At 44.4% G+C, this 22,501-nt stretch overlaps 1 protein-coding gene across 1 annotated transcript in view; it reads left to right on the top strand.

Moving 5' to 3' along the window:
* Positions 1 to 22,501, top strand: part of LOC147660954 (ferroxidase HEPHL1-like) — a gene marked incomplete at its 5' end in the record, with an annotated part of 82,665 nt that overhangs the window by 18,739 nt on the left and 41,425 nt on the right. Inside the window, 2 exons of the mRNA XM_086951413.1 lie at positions 20,340 to 20,480; positions 21,144 to 21,250. Coding sequence (XP_086807539.1) covers positions 20,340 to 20,480; positions 21,144 to 21,250 — 248 coding nt within the window. The remainder of the gene's footprint in view (positions 1 to 20,339; positions 20,481 to 21,143; positions 21,251 to 22,501) is intronic.

Here is a 22,501-nt window from a genome sequence, read left to right as displayed (position 1 = left end):
AGGCCCGGGGAGATTAAGTGATTTGGCCAGAGCCACAGGATGTTGTTCCAACATCAAGACTCGAACCTGGTTCCCCAGTTCCGAAGTCAGTTGCTCTGTCCATTATGCCACATCCTGGGCTGGTGCCAGCTGCCTCCCGAGGAGAGCCCTGGTACTTACTTTTTTTTTTTTTTTAATAAATTAACCACTTTGTTTCAGTGGTACAATGATTTCCTGAAAACATGCTGGTAAACAAGTATAAATGTAGGTGTATGGATTTTCCCTTAGATTTGATTTGATTTGCAGAGCGTTTGAATGCCCTGAGGTGTCCTGGAGCTGCTTCTCACCTTACCTAAGACCTAGAGGTTTTACTTGCTACCTTTCCCTTTTGGGGTACTAAAATAAATTGCCACACAAGGGGAAGCTTGCGCGGGATCAGGCACAAGGGAAAGATTGCCCAGGGTCATACAAGGGGGTCAAGAGTGAAATCTGGGAACTAAAAGCAAGAAAACACCCTGCTACATCTGAGAAGAAGCTTCAGACAAGAAACGGTGTAAGAACGAGTAGGTTATATTGGCACAGGCAGCAGACTTTATGGCATTTTTATTAACTGGATTCTTAAATTAATTTGGGGCTTGCAGGGGGAGGGGGGGTTGGCCCTTTTGCCCATAACAGTGAGCCATTCCTGAGCAGCACCGCATCTACCTCAGCAGCTCGTCCTTCCCTTTGTCTGCACTGCACTGCTCTCACTAGCAGCCCTGCACTCCCTTGGCAGCATCTTGCATGGCCGGCTTTACTAATCCAGATCTGTTGTTTGCCGCAGGCATATTAACCCTCTGCACTACTTCATGGCGAGTCAAAACTTCCACGAGACAAAACTCTGATCTCTCTCTAGCAGGAACATTAATCACAAGTTAGCTTGACTTTTTTATTGCTGCTTGAAAGCTGTTGATAAGGAGCTCTGCAGCGGGTGCTTGTAAATCCTGTGTTATTGCTAAACACAGCACCCCTGAGGTCAGTGCCCCCTCCCACCCTTCAAGGACAGCGCCCAGTGTGGCTGCACCAGTCGCACCGCACCAGTGAAAGCTGCACGCCTGCCCAGGGTTGCTGGTCTGACAGAGTTCTTTCTTTCACAAATACATAAATGCCCTTCCCAGGACGGGCACAGGCCCACCTGTGTCCGGCAGGTCCAAAAAATGAAAATAAAACAAGCATTTGCAATGCAATAGGTCTCGCATTAGAAAAGTTTGAGCCATTGGTCTTGTAAATGACATTTTTTTTACTTATGTGTTGGTTTTGAAAATAGCTAAATGAATAGCTTTGTCATTTACAATGCCAATAGTTATAACTTTCGCATATGTGACACCTATAACCTGGGGTTGCGCTGAGTGATGCTGTGGTGGCGCTGAGTGGTGCTGTAATGGTGCTGAGTGGTGCTGTAATGGTGCTGAGTGGTGCTGTGGTGGTGCTGAGTGGTGCTGTGGTGTTGCTGAGTGGTGCTGTGGTGGTGCTGAGTGGTGCAGTGGTGGTGCTGAGTGGTGCTGAGTGATAATGTGTCGGTGCTGAGTGATAATGTGGTGGTGCTGAGTGGTGCTGTTGTGGTGCTGAGTGATAATGTAGTGGTGCTGAGTGATAATGTGGTGGTGCTGAGTGATGCTGGGGTTGCGCTGAGTGGTGCTGTGGTGCTGCTGAGTGATGCTGTGTTGGTGCTGAGTGGTGCTGTGGTGGTGCTGAGTGATGCTGTGGTGGCGCTGAGTGATGCTGTGGTGGTGCTGAGTGATGCTGTGGTGGTGCTGAGTGATGCTGTGGTGGTGCTGAGTGATGATGTGGTGGTGCTGAGTGGTGCTGCGGTGGTGCTGAGTGATGCAGTAGTGGTGCTGAGTGATAATGTGGTGGTGCTGAGTGGTGCTGCGGTGGTGCTGAGTGATGCAGTGGTGGTGCTGAGTGATAATGTGGTGGTGCTGAGTGGTGCTGTGGTGGTGCTGTGGTGGTCCTGAGTGGTGCTGTGTTGGTGCTGAGTGGTGCTGTAGTGGTGCTGAGTGGTGCTGTGGTGGTGCTGAGTCATAATATGGTGGTGCTGAGTGGTGCTGTGGTGGTGCTGAGTGGTGTTGTGTTGGTGCTGAGTGGTGCTGTGGTGGTGCTGAGTGGTGCTGTGGTGGTATTGAGTGATAATGTGGTGGTGCTGAGTGATAATGTGGTGGTGCTGAGTGATGCTGGGGTAGCGCCTAGTGGTGCTGTGGTGGTGCTGAGTGATGCTGGGGTGGTGCTGAGTGATGCTGGGGTGGTGCTGAGTGATGCTGGGGTGGCGCTGAGTGATGCTGGGGTGGCGCTGAGTGATGCTGTGGTGGCGCTGAGTGGTGCTGTGGTGGTGCTGAGTGATGGTGTGGTGGTGCTGAGTGATGCTGTGGTGGTGCTGAGTGGTGCTTTGGTGGTGCTGAGTGTTTATGTGGTGGTGCTGAGTGATAATGTGGTGGTGCTGAGTGATGCTGTGGTGGCGCTGAGTGATGTTGGGGTAGCGCTGAGTGGTGCTGGGGTGGCGCTGGGTGATGCTGGGGTAGCGCTGGGTGATGCTGGGGTGGCGCTGGGTGGTGCTGTGGTGGTGCTGAGTGATAATGTGGTGGTGCTGAGTGATAATGTGGTGGTGCTGAGTGATAATGTGGTGGTGCTGAGTGATGCTGGGGTAGCGCTGAGTGATGATGTGGTGGTGCAGAGGGCAGAAAGGCACAAAAAACGAGTCTAACAGAGGGCAGAAGGGCAGAAAAATAAGGGAAAACGAGTCTAACAGAGGGCAGAAGGGCACAAAAATCGAGCCTAACAGGGGGCAGAAAGGCACAAAAAAAACCGAACAAAATTAAAGTGGTGTGCTCAGTGCTCAAAAATAAAAAGAGTAAATAAGGTCAAAAAGAATATAAATGTGCAGTATGGTTTAAACATGCTTGGAATAACTGAAAGTTGCTCGTTGGGTGTTTTAACCAGCAGTGCCGAATAATTAAGCGATGCTGTAGACACGTTAAAAAATGAACAAATATAAGGCAAAGAACTAAGTGATTCACGTGTTCAGTGATCATTGAACAAGTAAAACTGGCGCACAGACGTGCATCCTACCAAAGTGACCGCAGTTCCATGCGGTGAAAGTTTAAATTTGTGCCTTTGATCAAATCAACGAACAGGAATTAGACGAACTAGTGCACGAGTTCAATGGTGATTTAAAAAACAATAGAAAGCCCACGTAAAACAAACGCGCACACGTGCAGCATTCTGAAGTGACCATGGTTCCATGCAGTAACGAGAGTGAATCCGTACCTGTGAAAAACTCAGAATTGAGCGTGCTCAGTGTTCGCGGTGTGAAAAGATTGAAAAAATAATACCCTGGAAGTAAATAGTGAACAAAACCGGAAGTAGACTACCGAGTGCAATAGACACTATAAACCGACTGTGAGAGAAAGAAGTTCCAGTGTGTCAATCCAAAATGAGCGAGAATACCCAACATGGTACAATAAAGTTTTCAATCTGTGAACAAATCATCCGGTGCCTGAATACGAAAATTAAAAAAGCCAGTGTAACTGACAAAACAATAGGAAAGAATGAGTAAAGATGCCGAAAAGCATGGATAGACCAGCAGTAGAAAAGTAGAGGAGCGGCTACGCTATCACATGTATCAAGATAGTGTAGGAATTAAAAAACATAACAAGCTCTTGGCATTGCTGTGGGAGGGCGTGGGCAGCAACAGCAGGGGTGAATAATTAGGGGGGGAGGAGAAATGCGAGACACGGCCTGGCGGCTGTGAAAAGTGTGAAGCAGTGGGAGGGGGAGCGTATCCCTTTGAAGTGAAGCTCTCGGAGGCAAGCGGCTCGGGGAGCAAATGGTAAAAAGCTTGTGTACGAGCACATGCACTCGACGTAATCCGCGAAGGTTTCAGAGCTTGGTTGAGCCTCTATACTCTCGTTTTGTTATCTCTTGCGCGATTAATAGGATGAGACCTAAATACATACTATCAGTCACACCATTTACAATCACGGTGTGCATGGAAAATTATATGTGCCTCAGAGCTGTGCTGATACAGCAGCAAAAGAAGCCAGGGTCCTCTAGTCCTGTGTGCAATGCAAAGGCCTCATCTTCAACAAGAACAGAAAACAAAGAAAGCATCTTGCGACTGCTCCCTTCTGTTGTTAGTTCTCTTTGGTGCAGATGCAGGAAGTGCAACAGTGAGCCAGGTAACTGCCTGCCAGACACTCAGGGAAAGGGTTTCTTTGTTTGTTCCTCCTGCCGCAGTATGTCTTTTTCTTCTGGCTGAATTATGGAGCTAGAAATAGAGGTCGAAAGGGGCCCATTTCAGTTGCCCTTTTAAATTACTACCAGTGCTCAGACCCGGCAGGACCCGGCGCACTTAAAGCCTGGTTCTTTCTTCTTCCTCTAGTCCTTCTCCATTTGTCTCCTTCCCATGCTTTCCTCCAGAAACCTTTTTTTTGTTTTATCTCATTGCTGTGCGTTTACTTTCAAACTTCCCTCTCTTTCATCCCTTTGTCTCCTCACCCCCTTTCGAATATTCTCATCCCACTTCCTACTATTTAGTTGCATTTCTTCTTCCCATGTTCAAGTTAGTGTTTCGCGCTTTTCTTCCTTTCCTCATCCATCCTCCTTTCTTGTTTCTCCTTTTTCGTTTTTTCTCCAGGGTCCTTGCCACCTCCTGTTCTTCATTTTACCTCCTCATTTCTCTACTTCTTCGTGCCTCCACCATGCCATCCTTCCCCATCCGAACGGTATCCTGCATGTCTACATACACCTTCTTTCACCTTATATCAACCCTTATATTCTCTCTTCCTCCTTTCCTACCTTTCCTTTCTCTCCCTTCTTTTTCTCTTTTTCCATGTGATCTGTCTCCTTCTGTCGTTCTTCGTGACTGTTTTTCTCCCAGTTACACTTAATAATAATAGACAGTTTATAAAGCGCCTGGTAACACCTTCCCGGTGTGTACCCACACTAGTAAGGAAGAGCTAGACACTTTAGCATAGACTGCCCGCCCCGACGTGCCCCTATAGCCTTGGTATAACTTGATATATCACTACACACTCCACTCTGACACTCCACTCTGCTGCACTCAAATCCACGCCACTCTACTTCACTCTGTGCTACTCTACTTCACTCTGTCACTTCACTCCACTCTACTCCATTCTACACCACTCTAAGCCACGCTACTCTATTCCACTCTACTCCACTCAAAACCACTCAACGCCACAACGCTCAACACATTGCCTCTCTGCTCTACTGCACTCCTCTTCATTTTACGCCATTCACGCCATTCTACTCTCCTCTACATCATATCACTAACTTTTAGCCATGCCTAGCACCATCTTCACAGCTGTACAACATGGCTAAAGGACATTGCCAAAGCCAATACGTTTTGCCTATGCGAGATCTTTTGGCTTTGTCAGTGTTTTTTTTTACATGTTCTCAGCCAACTTGACTTAAAGTAAAAAAAATATATATTAACGAGCATTTACAATGCAATAGGTCTCGCATTAGGAAAGTTTGAGCTATTGGTCTTGTAAATGACAAATATTTTATTTATGTGTTGGTTTTGAAAATAGCTAAATTAATAGCTTTGTCCTGGGCTGGAACGGTCAGCAGTGGCTTGTCTCCCATCCAGAGAAGCCCTGGCCTGCCCGCTGAGGCTGGACGGGGCAGCTCCAAAGCTGCTGTGCACGTGCTGGTGTCGGTCGAGTGACATAGTGGGCGAAAAAATAATGGACTGGAATGCGGCCTGCAGCGTTTGCCAGTAGCGGAGACGCTGGCATTGCACCCATCCCCGCTGTGCAGGAATCCGAGCTGGAAAGAGGCCGAGGGCGCATGTTGATGCTGTCATTATCCTCACGTGCAGGCATAATGGAGATGAGAGGTGGCATAAGGGAAAGAGGGGCATAACGAAATGGAGGGCGCGCAAAACAGGAAAGATGAGAGAACGGCTGAGTGAGAAAGAGGGCAACAGAAAGAGACATGGGAGAGGGAGACACATCTGGGAAGATGAGGGGGGAGTTAGAGAGATGCGCACGAGAAAAGATGACGGGAAACAGAGGGAAAGAGGGAAAGAGGGAGGATGGTAGAAAGGAGGAGTCGAGGGAGACATGAGCGCCTGGAGAGGAGGGGGGCGAGGCAGACATGCACGAGCGGCACGGGAAGAGGAGACGAGGGGTCAAAGAGAAGTTAAAAGTAAAATTAGAGATAGGGTGAGGGTGGGAAGAGAGGGTGAGGGTGGGAAGTGAGGGTGAGTGGGGGGAGGGCGAAGGAGACGCTGAGATGATGGGGGCACAGATTGGGTGAAGGATATCAATAGAGTCAGAGAGAAAGAGAGACAACGAAGGACACAGTAAAGTGGTCGGACAGACCCCAAAGGGGCGGAGAGATGGAAAGCGAGGAGGGGAGAAATTTTTATTTTTATTTTATTGAATGCATTTCTATATAGCGCGGACTTTAACAACAGGTGTCAGTGCGCATCACCGTAGAACACAGATTTCCAAACTATGTGGCGTGACACATTACTGTGTCGCGACCCACATGTAGGTGTGTCGCATCGGCAGAGTGGAGCTGCAGGGGCTCTTAAGGGGCAAGCAACAACAAAGCCGTATTAACATGCACAAAGTCTTTAACGACCTGTGAAGTGCTCGGGTGTGGCCGTGAGCGGGCCTGGGAAGTGTCTCATCCCGGGCTGCCACACACAAGGGGGAGGAGGTGGAGAGAGGGGGGATGAAGCCCTTTGAGGCCAAAGTGTGTTGCGTGCCTGTCTACATCCCATCACACACCCACTCGACAAAGGAAAACAAATGGACCAAATGGTGCCTTTTACAAGAATTGTCAGTGCAATTTTCAAATCTTCAAAAACAACTTTGTGTTCGTTTTTCGCTCCTCTTGCATTCAGTTTTACCGCCTGCCTCCTTTGATTATCTGCTTTATTTGATGAAAGCATGAAACGTTACTGATTTCACACTTTTCAGCAGTTAGCAGAGATGTCTATCAGATTAGCTCAATCTTGCTGGTTGAGAGACCAGAGACGGAGAACACTGCTGAAAGAGAATCTGTTCTCAGGCAGCTGTTATGTGTGTTCTTAACAAGCTAGTAAAATCTACCAATATAGAACATAAGATGGCTCCACTTTATCGATGAAACAACCGTCTCAGCAGTAAGGCAGATCATTCTGCAATTGACCGATTATTCAATATCATCACTGTGTCCTCAAATTATTAATCGACTATCATCTTGAAATATATTTAAGCACACAACTTTTGTTCCAAAATATCAGTTTGCCATGTTTAGTAAATTATAATCCTTAAAAAAAATACCTTGTAATTTTTCTTAATTATACATCATTTTTTGTCGCCCTATAACAACTTTTCATTTTTAGTAAATTAATGTGTTTGTTTCCAAATATTTGTCCTTGAGTTTCTGAAAGTAATTTCTGTTGTCCGCAATTATTAGCTTGACCACATAAACATTCTTGCAATGTCGGTAAATAAATATATATGCTGTTCATACCAGACAGAGAGGGAGTGAGACAGAGAGGGAGGGAGGGAGACAGTCGGAGGGAGAGGGAGTGAGACAGAGAGGGAGTGAGACAGAGAGGGAGGGAGGGAGAGAGACAGAGGGAGGGAGACAGTCGGAGGGAGTGAGACAGAGAGGGAGTGAGACAGTCGGAAGGAGAGGGAGTGAGACAGAGGGAGGAAGACAGAGGGAGGAAGACAGAGGGAGGAAGACAGAGGGAGGAAGACAGAGGGAGGAAGACAGAGAAGTAGTGAGACAGAGAGGGAGTGAGACAGAGAGGGAGTGAGACAGAGAGGGAGTGAGACAGAGAGGGAGTGAGACAGAGAGGGAGTGAGACAGAGAGGGAGTGAGACAGAGAGGGAGTGAGACAGAGAGGGAGTGAGACTAAGAGGGAGTGAGACTAAGAGGGAGTGAGACTAAGAGGGAGTGAGACTAAGAGGGAGTGAGACTAAGAGGGAGTGAGACCGAGAGGGAGGGAGACAAAGAGGGAGGGAGACAGAGAGGGAGGGAGACAGAGAGGGAGGGAGACAGAGAGGGAGGGAGACATAGAGGGAGGGAGACAGAGAAGGAATGAGACAGAGAGGGAGGGAGACAGAGAAGGAGTGAGACATAGAGGGGTTGAGACAGAGAGGGAGGGAGGGAGGGCGAGGTTCAGAGGGAGACAGATGGAGGGAGACAGATGGAGGGAAAGGCCACCTCCGCCACTGATTCCCTCACTGGTACCCTTTAACAGTGCCCCTCAAGTCTCTGTGTGTGGGGAGTGTGTTGGGTGTGTGGGGTGTGTGTGTGGGGGGTTGTGGGGTGTGTGGTGTGTGTGTGGGGGGTGTGGGGGGTGTGGGGTGTGTGTGTTTGGTAGTGTGTGGGGTTGAGTGTGTGGGGGTTATGTGTGTGTGTGTGTGGGAGATGTGTGTGTGGGGGTGTGTGTCTGTGGGGTGTGTGTGGGGATGTGTGTGGGGTGGGGTGTGTGTGTGTGATGTGTGAGGGGTGTGGGGCCCGAACCCACCATAGGTGGTTCAGGCTCGCTTGCTGCGCTTCCTTGTGTTACCGTGTCCCTGAACTTTTTTAAATAAAAGGGTGTGTCACCAACATGAAAAGTTTGGAAAGCTGTGCCGTAGAACATAGTATGTTACATGAGGAGACTAGAGCGCGAGAGAGACCGATGAGGGGACACAAACTAAAGGAGACAAAAAAGTAGGTGGACGGTGGAAGAAGAGACATGGTTTAAGAGGGGCAAAGACAGACAGACAAAGGGGGATGGGGTGATGGAGACATGGAAAGGGGGCGGGAGATTAAGGGACATAGTTTTGGAATGCGGCCTGCAGCGTTTGCCAGTAGCGGAGACGCTGGCATTGCACCCATCCCCACTGTGCCTGAATCCGAGCTGGAAAGAGGCTGAGGGCGCGTGTTGATGCTGTCAGTAGACAGATGGCAACAGAAAGAGACATGGGAGGGGGAGACACTTCTGGGAAGAGGATGGGAGGGGGGTCTTAGAGAGATGCGTGCAAGAAAAGATGACGGGAAACAGAGGGAAAGAGGGAGGATGGTAGAAAGGAGGAGTTGAGGGAGACATGAGTGCCTTGTGAGGGACGGTGAAGCAGACATGCACGAGGGGCACGGAAAGAGGAGACGAGGGTCAGAGAAAAGTTAAAAGTAAAATTAGAGATAGGGTGAGGGTGGGAAGAGAGGGCGAGGGTGGGAAGAGAGGGTGAGTGGGTGGAGGGCAAAGGAGACGCTGAGATGAGGGGGCACAGATTGAGAGAAAGAGAGACAACGAAGGACACAGTAAAGTGGCCGCGAAATGAAATTAAAAGCGGCCGGGAAATGCAAGCGGCCGAGAAATGCACATTCCTTTCTACTGTGAAGCAGGGATGTAAGGGATGTAATTGGGGGGAGGAGAAGTGAGTCCGAGCGGGAGGGAAGCCCTGGCTCTCGGCATTGCGTGGGCGGGGCGCAGGTCCCTTTGAAGTGAAGCTCTCGGAGGCAGGCGGCTTGGGGAGCAAATGGCAAGCGCGTGCACGAGCACATGCACTCGACGTAATCCGCCGGTGGTTTCAGAGCTTGGTTTGCCCTCAATACTCTCGTCTATTTATCACTTACGTCATAGAATAGTCGAGACCTAAAAAACGAATAGGATGCACCCAACATTTACTGTGTCATAGTGCTTTTTAAATTTTTTACTTTAAGCCAAGTTGTAGAGCAGCAAAGCCAATAGATCTCGCATAGGCGAAAACTAATGGTTTTGCCAATGCATGCATTAGAAAGCCAGTCTGTATACTGTACCCTATATCATTAGGAACTGAGAAGCAGAAGACAGATTCGAAAGAACTTTGCTCCACAATACTAATACAATTGAAAAATATACCACAGAGGTATACAGTTGCCTTTTATATGAATTTATTTTCTTGCATGACATTTTTAACAGAAATAATGTATATTATAGTAGAACAGTAATAGGGCACTGTGATGATAGCAAGACGGTGGTGCAACGAAAGCTGTGGTAAATAAGGGAGCAATGGCACTGCGTTCAAATGGATGCTGTGCAGAATGAGATTTTCTCTATTGATCCATTATTTATGATGAGGAGTTGATGCCTCAGAGACCCTTCCATTTGTTCAAATGGTGCTTCAGGGCCTCCTTAAAAGTGCTTAAAAGAGTGGCATTGATCATTCATGGGGAGATTACTTCTGGTAAAGTGATACCAGGAGGGAGAATATGAAATTCTGGACAGGGAACATAAGGTTTGGGGAAGGGTGATTAAAATAAGTAATGAGGGAGTATCTGAACAGCCATAAGAAAGAATGAATACCAGAGTTAGATATTTTGGAGAGCTCTGCAGTGCCTTGGGAGCCAGCAAGCCAACGGACATGGGTCGGACAGTGATTTCAATTCACGATGGTACCACACATGAGGGTGACAAAGTTAAAGACTTGATCAAAAGGTTGGCAGGAGTTTAGGGACGAACTTAAAAGTTACACGGGTTCAGTAATTGAGTTGACTGTTGACAAGAGCCTTTGACTGGTTTGGCAAAGGGAAGGGGTGTGATGAGATGACTTTTACACATATTGGGAAGATTGGGTCTGGCTGTAGTGGTTGTCTTAATTATTAATACGAGATAATAGAGTTGTAGCTCACAGTGGAAGCACTTAAGGATACAAGTGTAGTGGATCAAAATGTAGGACCTGATTAGAACGTGAAAAGAGGAAATGGTTTTGAATGCAAAAAAGAATGTGAAACTGCTAATTACTGTTTTTACTGGGTTAAGTACCCGTGAACATAGAACCATCCATTGGCAAATGAGCTAGAGATTTTAGTAACATAACCCTGAGGAAAGGGTATTCAACACTAAAGAGAAGATTATTTTATCATCTCCAAAGTGGTAATACAAGAGTTTGAGTGTTGAGATGATGATTTTGAGCTAACTAGTCTAAAGTGGGAATGGGAAAGGACCAATGATTGAGCTTCAGAGTAGCCACAGCGAGAGAGTGTTTGTGGTGGAGGGAATATAGAAGCATGAAGCCAGGTAGGACCAATCAGAGATGGGTACCTGGGTACCTCATCCTTCCATGGTGGATCAGAGTTTGGCATGGTCTGTCATTTCAGATGCAGCCAAGATGTCACTCAGCAAATATAAAGGAATAGAAGAGCTGGCTGTTGAAGCAACAAAATAACATTTTCTGTGGGTTGCATTTTTAAGAACCAAGCTTCTGAGCAATTGCAAATATTGGTGATGACGTCGCCGAGAGAAAGGTGATGGAAAGTGATCCTGTCCAGGATCAGTATGAAGAATGGGAGCTGGGTATTAAAAGATTTACGAATGATCTGGTAATAATTGCTTGGGTTTAGGACGCTGGGAGCAGATGTACAGAAAAGAGTGGACTGGTTGAGTGCTGTGTGAACGTGGTGGAATGGAAGGAGGTGATGGGTCAGATAGTCTGAAGAAGAGACTGTTGGGCCTTGCTGAGTGAAGTCTGAATGAGGATGGGACGAGGGGAATGTGCATGGCTTAGACGGAGAGAAGCCACAACAATATTGCAAGATGTAAAGTTGAAATAAGGATGAAGGAAGGACTTTTAGGATTATTGAGGTAGAGCGTAATTTTTCAGATCTTTGTTTGGAAAAAAGTGGCGAAACCAACTGCTGTGACGATGGTGTGTCGGTTTTGTGTCTGGGATGGACTGACACAGGATTAAAAGGGTCATACAGCTGGCGTAGCTGTAGGTAGAGATGGGAGACCAGCACCTGAAAGTAAGGAGATTCAGCAAGGTCAAGCTTTATGGTGGGACTGGTGAGGGGGTTTGTTGTGAGCAAGAAGTTTGAGAAGGCAACCCTCCTCCTTTTGCATGGATAGTTTGGATTCTGCGTCTCTTCTCCAAGATGGTGTAAGCGGACCAGGATCTGCCATGGTTAAAAGGGGGTAAAGATGCAGCAAGGCAGGAGGCATGGGAGGCCCAAAGGAGGGTTTAGTGTGGTTGGAATCAATTCATACAATTCATCCTATCCAATAATAGGTTTGCTTTTTATATTATTAACGCAACATGGTTGGGATGGTCAAAGATCTATGATATATATATATAATATCTTTTCTGATTCATTTAAATCGTGCATACATTAGGATGCTAATAAACATAATTAGTTTCCTGATGAACCACTGTTTTTGACAAACATTATGGTTCTAAGTTCATCTCTGATGTAGGGAGCAGCCTTGTTCCCCTCTAACGCCTTTAGAGAAGGCATGTCAGGTTTTTCACAATAATTTTCAATTAAGTTGTGCACAATTTTCACATACATTATATAATTAGACGGTGTGGAGGCTTCCGATGATGATAAGTGGAGCACACTGATAGGAACCTATCAGTAGCTCTCTGGAGGGTGCTTCCTTTCTCACGCATTTTTGGTGGTGGAATAAAGATAGTGTGTGAAATGAGAAACACTCACAGGGGGTTGATTGTGGAAGATAGTGACACTACGTTTTTTTAAGAAGGATAGGAGCACCCCAAGTGTTCAGCATTGTTTGGCCAGTACCTGAATCATTATCACCAATAAGAGGTGTAGGGAATTCTCATGGTTTGTATCCTCAGATATAGAGCAGGTTTTTTGTGAAGAAAATGTCTTTTCTTGGGCCAATGGTTGTAAATCTTTTGGAAGCATAATCACTGGAAGGTTGTACCTGCAGAATTATTCTGCCGAGGACCACCCACTGAATCATCTCCCATAATCAGTGTGCTTTTTTATATCGTATTGTACGGCAGTTGCAGTTAAATAGCATTTACTGCCGCTGCCGAAGCTCTGAAGCACTTGACAGCGAGTAGCATGCTACTTGTAACAGGGCTCGAGTCAGGGTACCACGCGGAGTGGATGGCGTCCCCCCACTTATTTTACCAGGGGGATGCCATCCCCCCTGCTAAACAGCTGGACTTCACTGTTTGGCCTCTCTGGGACGAGATTGTGAGCTCCGATCTCGTCCCAGGGAGGACGCAGCGGTAAGGCGGGCACATTTCACGAGCAGATGGGCATTTGAAGAGAGGTGGGGGAGTGCACCTCTTGGGAGCCGTCTCTAACGAGTTTGGAAACACACGGGGAGGCAATGAGCTCGATTTTGCAAGCCACCTTTCATGACGTCACTTCCTGTCGTGACGTCACTTCCAGTGACAGCGTCCCCCCACTTATTTTTTTTTAGGACTTGTGCCCTGTTTGTATCTGATTAGTCTGTGTTCTGCTCACTGCCTCGCAGCACTGTATCCAGACAGCAGTGAGCTTTTTATTAAAGACATTAGGCAGTGTTTGGAAGATGTTAATGACTGCTTCCGGAAGGTTGAATGATTGTTTTTAGTTCTGAGTGCTGTAATGTTCAGTCAAATCATTTAGCAAACATTCTGCGGTATGTTGCTGCAATTACATCTGCAATTAGCCTGGCAGAACACAGGTACCTCTCTCCAGCAGTATTAAAAAGATGGTATAATTATGTCTCCACACTACTTAGCACTAGGCTTGTAGTGCTGATCTGTTTTGGTGGAGCGTAGTCTGTTTCTTATGCTGATATTCGCAAATGACTTTCTTAAACTCCTACCTGTGTTTCTTTCTACGTGTATTTATTTGTATTGTAGTCCATGACCATGGAGTAACATATTGGTTAAGGGGCTATGCATTTATTATTTTTGTTGTTGCTATTGGTTTCATTATAATTATTTTTATTTTTCTATTGAATATCGGCCTCTCAACAACGGGGAGAAACAAATGGAAAACATTTATCACAGCTCTTCAGTTTACTTATTTTATTTTTAAGTGTATCATCCAATCCACTATTTTGTATTCTGGTGCTTATAAGCCTGACTTTAAAAATGACACTAACAGGACAACCAGGAGCAGCAGTAGTAGTATGTTTATGCATTAAAACATGATTTATGCACACCTGAGATTGTATGTGTTACCATCAATGTTCTCTCTAAATTATTTCCTCTGTGCACGGCACTGCCGGGCCTCTGAGCACTTCAGACAAGGCTGTGTGCACCAGGGACTAGGGAAAATTCACTAGCCAAGTGAGCATGTTGTATGAGTTCCCAAAATGAGTGGTATTCACGCCAATGAAGGTTTGCTTGAAAAGCAGCGTAAAATGGTCCATTTTGAGGTAACTGATTTAATTTAATGGATTACCAAACCAAAATGGTTCCATCAGCACCCCAATGACAACATTCATTATTTACCCTTGCAGCAAATTTGTCCCACAGATGCAGAAATGACAGGCTCAAAAGTTTGTACTTTGTGCTCACCTATGCCAAAATGCCATGAACAAGAAGAATTTCTCACTCAAGACCTACAGAGAAAGCATAGGTGCTGATCGTCTTCTTAAGACACTGTTGTGTAACATGGTTGTAGATTGCCGCATTGGTACCAACATTTTTAGGGTACCCACTTGACGTAAATTTATACACACTCGTGCTTAAAGAACATCATTTGCCTTGTCAGTGCTTATCTGGAAATTCTGGCATGAACCAGTTTTTTTCTGACCTATGCTGGACCAAAGCTAAGCATAGTTTTGGGATCTCCTGGCAACGGATCGATTGAAGCTCATAGCAATAGGCTCAAACAAAGCCTAGCAATGCCTGCTTATGCGATAACCTCTCTCCCTCTAGCACAACCATCGACCAGTCCTTTGTCATGAAGTCGATTTTCAAGCCAGTGTTTGAGTCCCAGTATGGTGGGCACTCTGGGGTCAAAAACCAGTATTGGCTGATAGTCCCCTCATCACATGGGCCAGTTTAAACGCTTGCATATGAGCTTGTATCACAGATCTTTTCCAATCCCACCTGTAAATGAAACTTTAAGGCAATACATCAATCACTTTACAGTCTCTCAACTAAGGAAAATAGACACCTGGACAAAGGCTCGAGGAAACTGTGAGTGCAAAAAACACACAAGAAGTACCTCGGTATTGGTCATTTGGACTCCCACACCATCTCATGCCTTCCTATTCACAGTTTGCATTCCTCTGTCATTTTAAGCAGGATTTGTCTCCTGTCATTCACAAACTCTTAAACAAAACCAGTAGCATGTATAAGGCTCAGAGCATGGGCAAATCCAACTACCGGTGGTCCATATTCAACCACAGGCCTCCCCATGACCAGTGCTTTAAGAGGAATGAAAAGGCTGGGCGGTCTCTTAAAGGGGCATGGTCAAAGCAGTGTATCAAGAAATCCTTTCCAAAAGTCATTGAGGGTGTGGCTTTAAACATGAAAACTAAAGTCTTGTACTTCACACACCGTGTCCCCCCACCATTCCTGGGGTGCCTCTCTGTTTGTTTTCTGTATTGCATTATCAACAAGCAATTTTCTGATTATATAAGGTTCATAGTTAGCATAACTCAATATAAAGTCCAACTGTATACAAAAACCTCAAACATTAAATATTTCACATTTGATTTTATTGGTATATATTGTATATATTCATCATTTCTGTAAGGGTACATAAATTTATATTCTTTTTCTGTTTTTCTATTTTGTTTTGGTTTCTTTTCTTATGATTATTTTTTGGTATAGCAAGCTTGTATCCAGCGTTCCTGCTCACAGGCAGTCGGTCTTTTTGTTATTTTGAAATACCGGGAGCTGGAAGTATTCTGCTACTTTCAGCAGACATGAAAGTGTGAAAATCATGTACCACACAGATCCTTGCTCCTGGAAAGTTATTTACAGTCCATCTCTAGACTGCTAACAATTCCTTCGAACGTATCCTCGTTCATCATCTTCAACTATTTGGAGTGTAACTCGAATGTGGAGGTACCAGTTAAAATTCCAGCTAAGCCAGAACTTTCTATACTATCCTCAATGTTAATATTGCTACAAATATCCGACTGGTCCATCACAACTATTGATTCTTAGATATCAACTACGTCTCTCCACGGCTACAACATATGTCCTCAACATTTTTTTCATCCACCTACGCTCGAAAGATATCAAGAAGCCCTCATTATCGACTGACCTATTACATCTACGCCATTTATCAGGTCTGGGTCCATATCAACTTTTAGCAATAGACGGTCACCTGAAGAAGGCTCAAGAGCCGAAACGCGCGTAGTGTTATCTACCGTTTTACCTTCAACAATTTGTACAGTCTCATGTCTATTGGTTATGTACTTTCTCTACTATGATTTTAACTGAATGTTGCTATACCAAAAAATAATCATAAGAAAAGAAACCAAAACAAAATAGAAAAACAGAAAAAGAATATACATTTATGTACCCTTAAAGAAATGATGAATAGATACAATATATACCAATAAAATCAAATGTGAAATATTTAATCTTTGAGGTTTTTGTATACAGTTGGACTTTATATTGAGGTTATGCTAACTATGAACCTTATATAATCAGAAAAAAACTGATCGCCTGACATAGCAGACAAACTCTGACCCCGTGAACTGGGCCATTTAACCCTCCTTCATTCTCCTTCCCATCAGCACAAGAAATGCTGAGAGGTTTGCACACAGCTGGGTCACCACTTTAATTAGATTTCATCCAAGAATCCAAGAGGTGATGAAATATTATTATAAAGAGCTTTCTGGCGGCTCCAACTGTAACCCCGGTGGCTTTTGAATTGTCAAGCTCCAAAAAGCAACATCAAGGCGCACACCTAATGAGAGACATTGCACCCGGTGGGAGGCGGTGTTGCACCCAACTTCGTTTAGCTGTAATGGCAATTGATAAAACCTTTTTAAATCATCAGCCAATGCAGCTCTGTGGGTTCAGTCGTCGCTGCTAAGATGTGTGTGTGTTCTCGGCATCATGGTAAGTACAACTCAGCCTTTTGTCCTTACGCGCGGCGGTCGCTAAATTGAGTACAGACTTTTGGATAATCAGTTTGCCGGCCGGGAAAAATAGACCCGAGCTACCCAGCCAATCCAAGCACCGCTTTTATGCTGCTTATAATAATAAACAACATAACAGCAGTGCTTGGATTGGCTGGGGCATGCAAGCACAACACTCTATTGAAGATTGATGAGGCTGTGTCTTTGCTGATGAAGCTCCATGCTAGCCTTCAATGTGGAAATCTGAACTGTGCGTGTCGGGTTAGCCGCAGCAAAAATACCAGCCAATCTGACAGGCGCGCTCTTTAACAGCCTCAGCTGCTCATCCCAACCACCTACGGCTTTCGTGAGAGCACCGTAGCCCTGCCCCATAAAGAACAAAAATGAATGGCATTACAGGGCTATTTAAATTAATTATTACACTAATGAGCCTGGGAGATAGTGGCTCACAGCAGCACACACACAACCTGCTCCCCAAATTGCCTTTTCCTTTTCTTTGGGACTGTCAGTTTTTTGTCAGCTCTGTGCACCCTTCACAGACTTTCTCATCAAATCATAGTTAACACATTTGTGACTATTGGTCTGTGCACTGTGCAAAGGGGCCAAGGACTGGATCTGTATGAAGTCTGAACCTGTATAACTTACTGAAATGCATTGTGATCAGCGTGTGCGCCACTGCTCTCACTCTTGACCCAATATGAACACCAACCCATAACAAAACCTCACCCAGGCGCCTGAAGACGCCTCATTGCACAAGACGCACTATACAAGAGTCAAATGTTGCATGAAAAGAAAATGCAGAAATACAGCTGCAAAAACCAAATATTTATTTATTTATTTATTTAATGGTTTTATAAAGCGCGTAGTAACTCAGAGAGCATCCCAGCGCTAACCTGCTTCTCCAGGGGTTTCTGCCGTCTGACGGGATTATGTTTGCGGGAAAAGGAGAGTTTTTAAAGTTTTCCTGAACTGGAGGTGGTTCAGTTCTATCCTAAGTCTCCGTGGTAGGTGGTTCCAAAGTTTGGCCGTGTGGACCGAGAAACGACGGCCACCTCAATACTCGTAGGGAATGCAAGATGAAGTAACACGTGAAATGTAAACCGGGACTGCATCACTGATATGGATTACCTTAATGGTTAGAGAGTCTTTGCGTGAATCGATGTTTTTTTGCCTGTAAAGTTAAGGACAAGAATACAAGGTCTAGCAGAGACCAATTTTAAAGTCCGGGTTAAATTACTGCCAGGTCTATGACACTGACATTCAAAGCCTAGCTCACGACACTTTCATCTTCTGTGAATATATATAAAGAACAAAATAAGTAGTCATGTTCAAAGTAGAAGATTAATGTCTAGGCAATGTAGCTGTAATGCTGACTTCAATACACGTAAACAAACAGGAGAGGGGAGGTAGAGTAGTTCAGAAGGATTCGTACTCCACAAGCTAATTCGTATAAACAAAAGGAATCCTCCTTGAAATGACAGGGAAGTGTTCACCACAGTGGTATGGGAGCACTTAGTGTTTCTTAAAATACCCCTCACACACCAAAAGGCCCCTTGGTGTCATGCTTCATCATAGGGGTCTTCGCACCCCTCTAGCGGGATGCGGCGTGCTGCGACCTACGACTACACGGGAGCACTTTTAGTTTTTTGACTATATGTGGTGCATATGAGTGGGTATGTTTATTATGTGAGTGGTGGGATTTAAGTGAAGTAGTTAAAAAGTACCTGGCTCGTAGGTGTAGTAGAATTGTTTTTTATTCATGGCCCCGGGCTGGTACTATTAAAAGAAGTGAAGTGCGAGGTGTGTATTGTCGTGATTATGGACAACACCTCATGTGTGCGTCGACATGTTTCGGAGGCAAAGCTCCTTCTTCCGGACAGGGGCACAACTTCCCCACCTTACTCACGTTTCACTAATGGTTTACAGATGTATTAATGTGATTAACAAAAGTGAAGAAAAAACTATAAATATGTGCGGGTATATATAGGCTATTATGTGCCTACAGCGGTTCAGCTCAAGTAAATGCAAATTGCATGACCTGAGGAAAAAAGAAAAGAAAATTATGGTCTCCCTTATCCAGGGTAGCTCAAACAGGCGCAGTCACCTGGAACAAACCATCCAGCTTAATTAGCCCTGTGGGAAAAAAAAACACTTACAAGACATACAACATAGATAACATATAACACACTCTTAAAAAGTTCAGAGGTTTGAATCATACTAATGTAATTGCGCTTGCTTGCTTCATGAGCATTCAGAACGTCTGGGGGGTAACTGCTACTGTGCAGTCTAGATGACTGAGAATTTTAGTTCAAGAAAGTTCTATGATGTTTCGGGTGCTCATGAGGTTATGAATGAAAGTCCAGTTTAGGTGAAAGTCCTGTATTTAAGATATTAATCATAGGCAACAATCTCGGTCTTCAGTCGCTTCACTTAGGCCGCACGTTAAGAAGACAAGCGGTGGTAAAGCCAATAGGGCTCACACTTGCTCACACTTGCGACCTATTAGCTTTTCTGATGGTGTTTAGCCATGCTGCACAGCATTCTGATGCTGTGCAGCGTGATGAAAAATTAAATACATTTTTTTACGCGAGTGCCTCATCAGTTTGTAGATGCACACACCACGCACGCATGCACCTACAACATGACATCAGTGTTTTTTTTCTTTTTAGTTATCGATCGGAGTTGGCTTTATAACTAAAAAGAAAATAAAACACGGAAAGCGTTTCATTTTTAAAATTTAATGCAAGGGAGTTAGGAACAGAAGCAAGAGAGGGAAAGTCAAAGCAAAACTGAGAGGGCGGGAGGGACGAGAAAGCAACACAAGGGAGTACGGAAGGGATGCTAAAGCAACACAGAGAGTGCAGGTTGCAACAGGAAGAAGCACAGGGTGGGAGCAGGGAGAATCACGTGGGTAACAGAGAGCAATGTGGAGAGCACAGAGAGAGAAGCACACTAGCTTGATAGTTTGAAAAGATAAGCACTCTAATGGAGTGCTTAACAGGATAGAAAAAAGTAGTGTTTGAAAAGCAAGCTGTGGAAAGGGAGATGTCAACAAATCAAAGCAACGGCAAAGGGGCAATGCTCCATGGGAGGGACAGCCACACGACTGCCAAGCTTAAACACAAATGCAAAGCAGGCAAATGAGAGTGACAGGAAAGTCAACCAATAGTACTGTACTCTGAAGTAGTTACACCAGTCTCACTGTTGAAAAACTTGCTGCAGCTAGCATTTAGGAGCTAAATGTGAAACCCCCATTCCCTTTTAGTAAAAGTTTTCCTCACAAATGTACTTCCTGCTCAAATGAGGTTGCAATATAAAATACCCAATATGGCACCTCAAGCTATCTGAACTCAAATAAAGGTTTTATGCTTGCAACCCTAAAAGAACAAGTCTTTATCTTTTTTATATGCCATGACTTTTATTCTCATTGAGATTGTTGACAGGGTTTATGAAGATAACCAAAATGGTCATAGATATGAATAAAAGCATTTAGCAGTGAAAATGATGGGTATTTTATGATTTATTTCAGGACCAATCATTAGAGCAGAGGTCGGAGAGTCAATATTGATTGTTTTTAAAAATAAGGCCAAGCAGCCATATTCAATCCATGCACACGGGGTGGAAGAAGTTGATGCAGGAAAATCAACCAAAGTGGCAATAACACGGCCTGGTGAGTATTGTAGAAAAATAATACAAATAAAGTCATAAGCTTTCAAAGAAAATATAAATTTGGCATTTGGGATCTAAAAGTGCAACAATTAAATTTTAAGGATTACTAAACTGTTTTTTTTCTGTAAACACTTATTAATTTATGTGAATTTTGCAATCTTCTGTATGATTTTACACTTTTCAGTAGAACTTTGTAATGAATACTTGTGATGTGACAAGGATGTGAAGCAGATTATAGTGATTTAGTGCACTTCTCATACCTGCTCTAAGTTAAAACTTTAAGTTAAAAGAAACTTTTGCCAGTGTACAATGATGTTTGAAACAGGGCTAGAAGGGAATGATAATGTGAATATTGGATTTTAAAATAAGTGATGGTAGTAGAAATTGAGACAGGTGGAGGAAAGATTTTAGAAAGACAACCCAAAAATTAATTGTGCCCCAGTGATCTAAGGGAAGTGTCAGCCTCTTTTTGAGATGTATGTATGTGGACGAAAAATGGGCAACGTATCCATGTGTTGTCTGTGAAATAAAATAAAATGCTGTCCGGAAGGCAGAAATTGAAAAATCTTCCTGTCACTTTGAAAAGCATTTCAATGCATACAACATCTTTTAGGCTTTCTTTTCATTCTCATCTTATTACACTAGCTTTTAATTCCTGTTTCAGGTGAAGTGAACCTCTATAGATGGAATGTACCTGAAAGGTCGGGTCCGGGCAGTGACGACCCCAACTGTATAACCTGGGTTTATTATTCCACAGTGGAGTTTGTGAAGGTAATTTAGACATGGACTATTCATCTTATTTACTCAATGCTGGGTATTCGTAGTAAATAGTCTGCCGTGTGATAGGGCAATTTTATTCACCACTAAGCCTCCATGACACCAGTTTAGACCTTCAAACTCTCATCCACTCAAACTCAGTTCCTCAATCTTTAGCCCCTTTTTCATTTCCCCGAGACCAGAGGTGAGGCCCAAGTCATTCTTTGTTGGTGGAGCGATTTGTCTGACTAATTTCAATTTCAGGAATATGTGTTGTGTGTGTTTTCTAATCCAGGCCTTACAGATTTTGGATTCTAACATTTTCTCTGCTTTCACACCTCTATTGTAATATCATTAATTATATTGTGGTTTATGACCCGCTTCTTCCACCATCAAATTCTAATTCACCTAAAGCTTTTCTGAGTTTGCTATATGTCACATTAATAGAGCCAGTTTTATGTTTTGTCATTAACTCTAGTACCTGTTTCTCTAGGTCTTTTTTCTTTGTTTGCACTATTCGGACAAATTGAGTGGTTTCAGAATTGAGGGCCAGATGTAAGTGTCCAAATACCGGTCGGAAACGGACGAAAATACAGATTTTCGGCCGTTTCGGACCTGTATTTGGACATTGGTATGTAGGGGCCTTAAAAACATACCGATTCGGTAATTTTACCGATTCTGTAATTACCGAATCAGTAATTTTACCGATTCGGTAAATTTACTGAATCGGTAAAAATTCCGAATCGGTATTTTCTTATGTAGGTAGCACTGTTTACAGTGCTACAGGCCTTCAGAATTCGGTATTTTACCACCCAATACAATTGGATGGTAAAATACCGAATTCAGGTGTACATGCACATCTGTGCATGTACACCTGTGCCATGTGACACACAGACATGCCCTTAGTGCATGTATGTGTGCCACATGTCACACAAGCCTGTACTTGGGGTGCTAGAGGGTGTCAAGGTGACACCCCCTGCACCCTTGCAGGATTCGGTATTTACCGATTCGGTAAAAACCGAATCAGTATTTCCCATTGATTCCTATGGGCTTCAAGGCCCATAGGAATCAATGGGCAATACCGATTCGGTATTTACCGAATCAGTAAATAACGAATCCGACCGATTCAGTAAAAATTATCGAATTTTTACCTACATCTCTTTTACTGATTCATGAATACCGAATCTGTAAAATTCGGTATTTAAGAATCAGTAAATGAGATTTACCTACATCTGGCCCTGAGTTCTCTAAGTACTGCTTTTGTAG

This window comes from Lissotriton vulgaris, unplaced genomic scaffold (assembly GCF_964263255.1).
Source record: "Lissotriton vulgaris unplaced genomic scaffold, aLisVul1.2 SCAFFOLD_1007, whole genome shotgun sequence".
Taxonomy (NCBI): Eukaryota; Metazoa; Chordata; class Amphibia; order Caudata; family Salamandridae; genus Lissotriton; species Lissotriton vulgaris.
The sequence above is the reverse complement of the archived record's forward strand: the minus strand, read 5'-3'. Positions and strand labels throughout refer to the sequence as shown.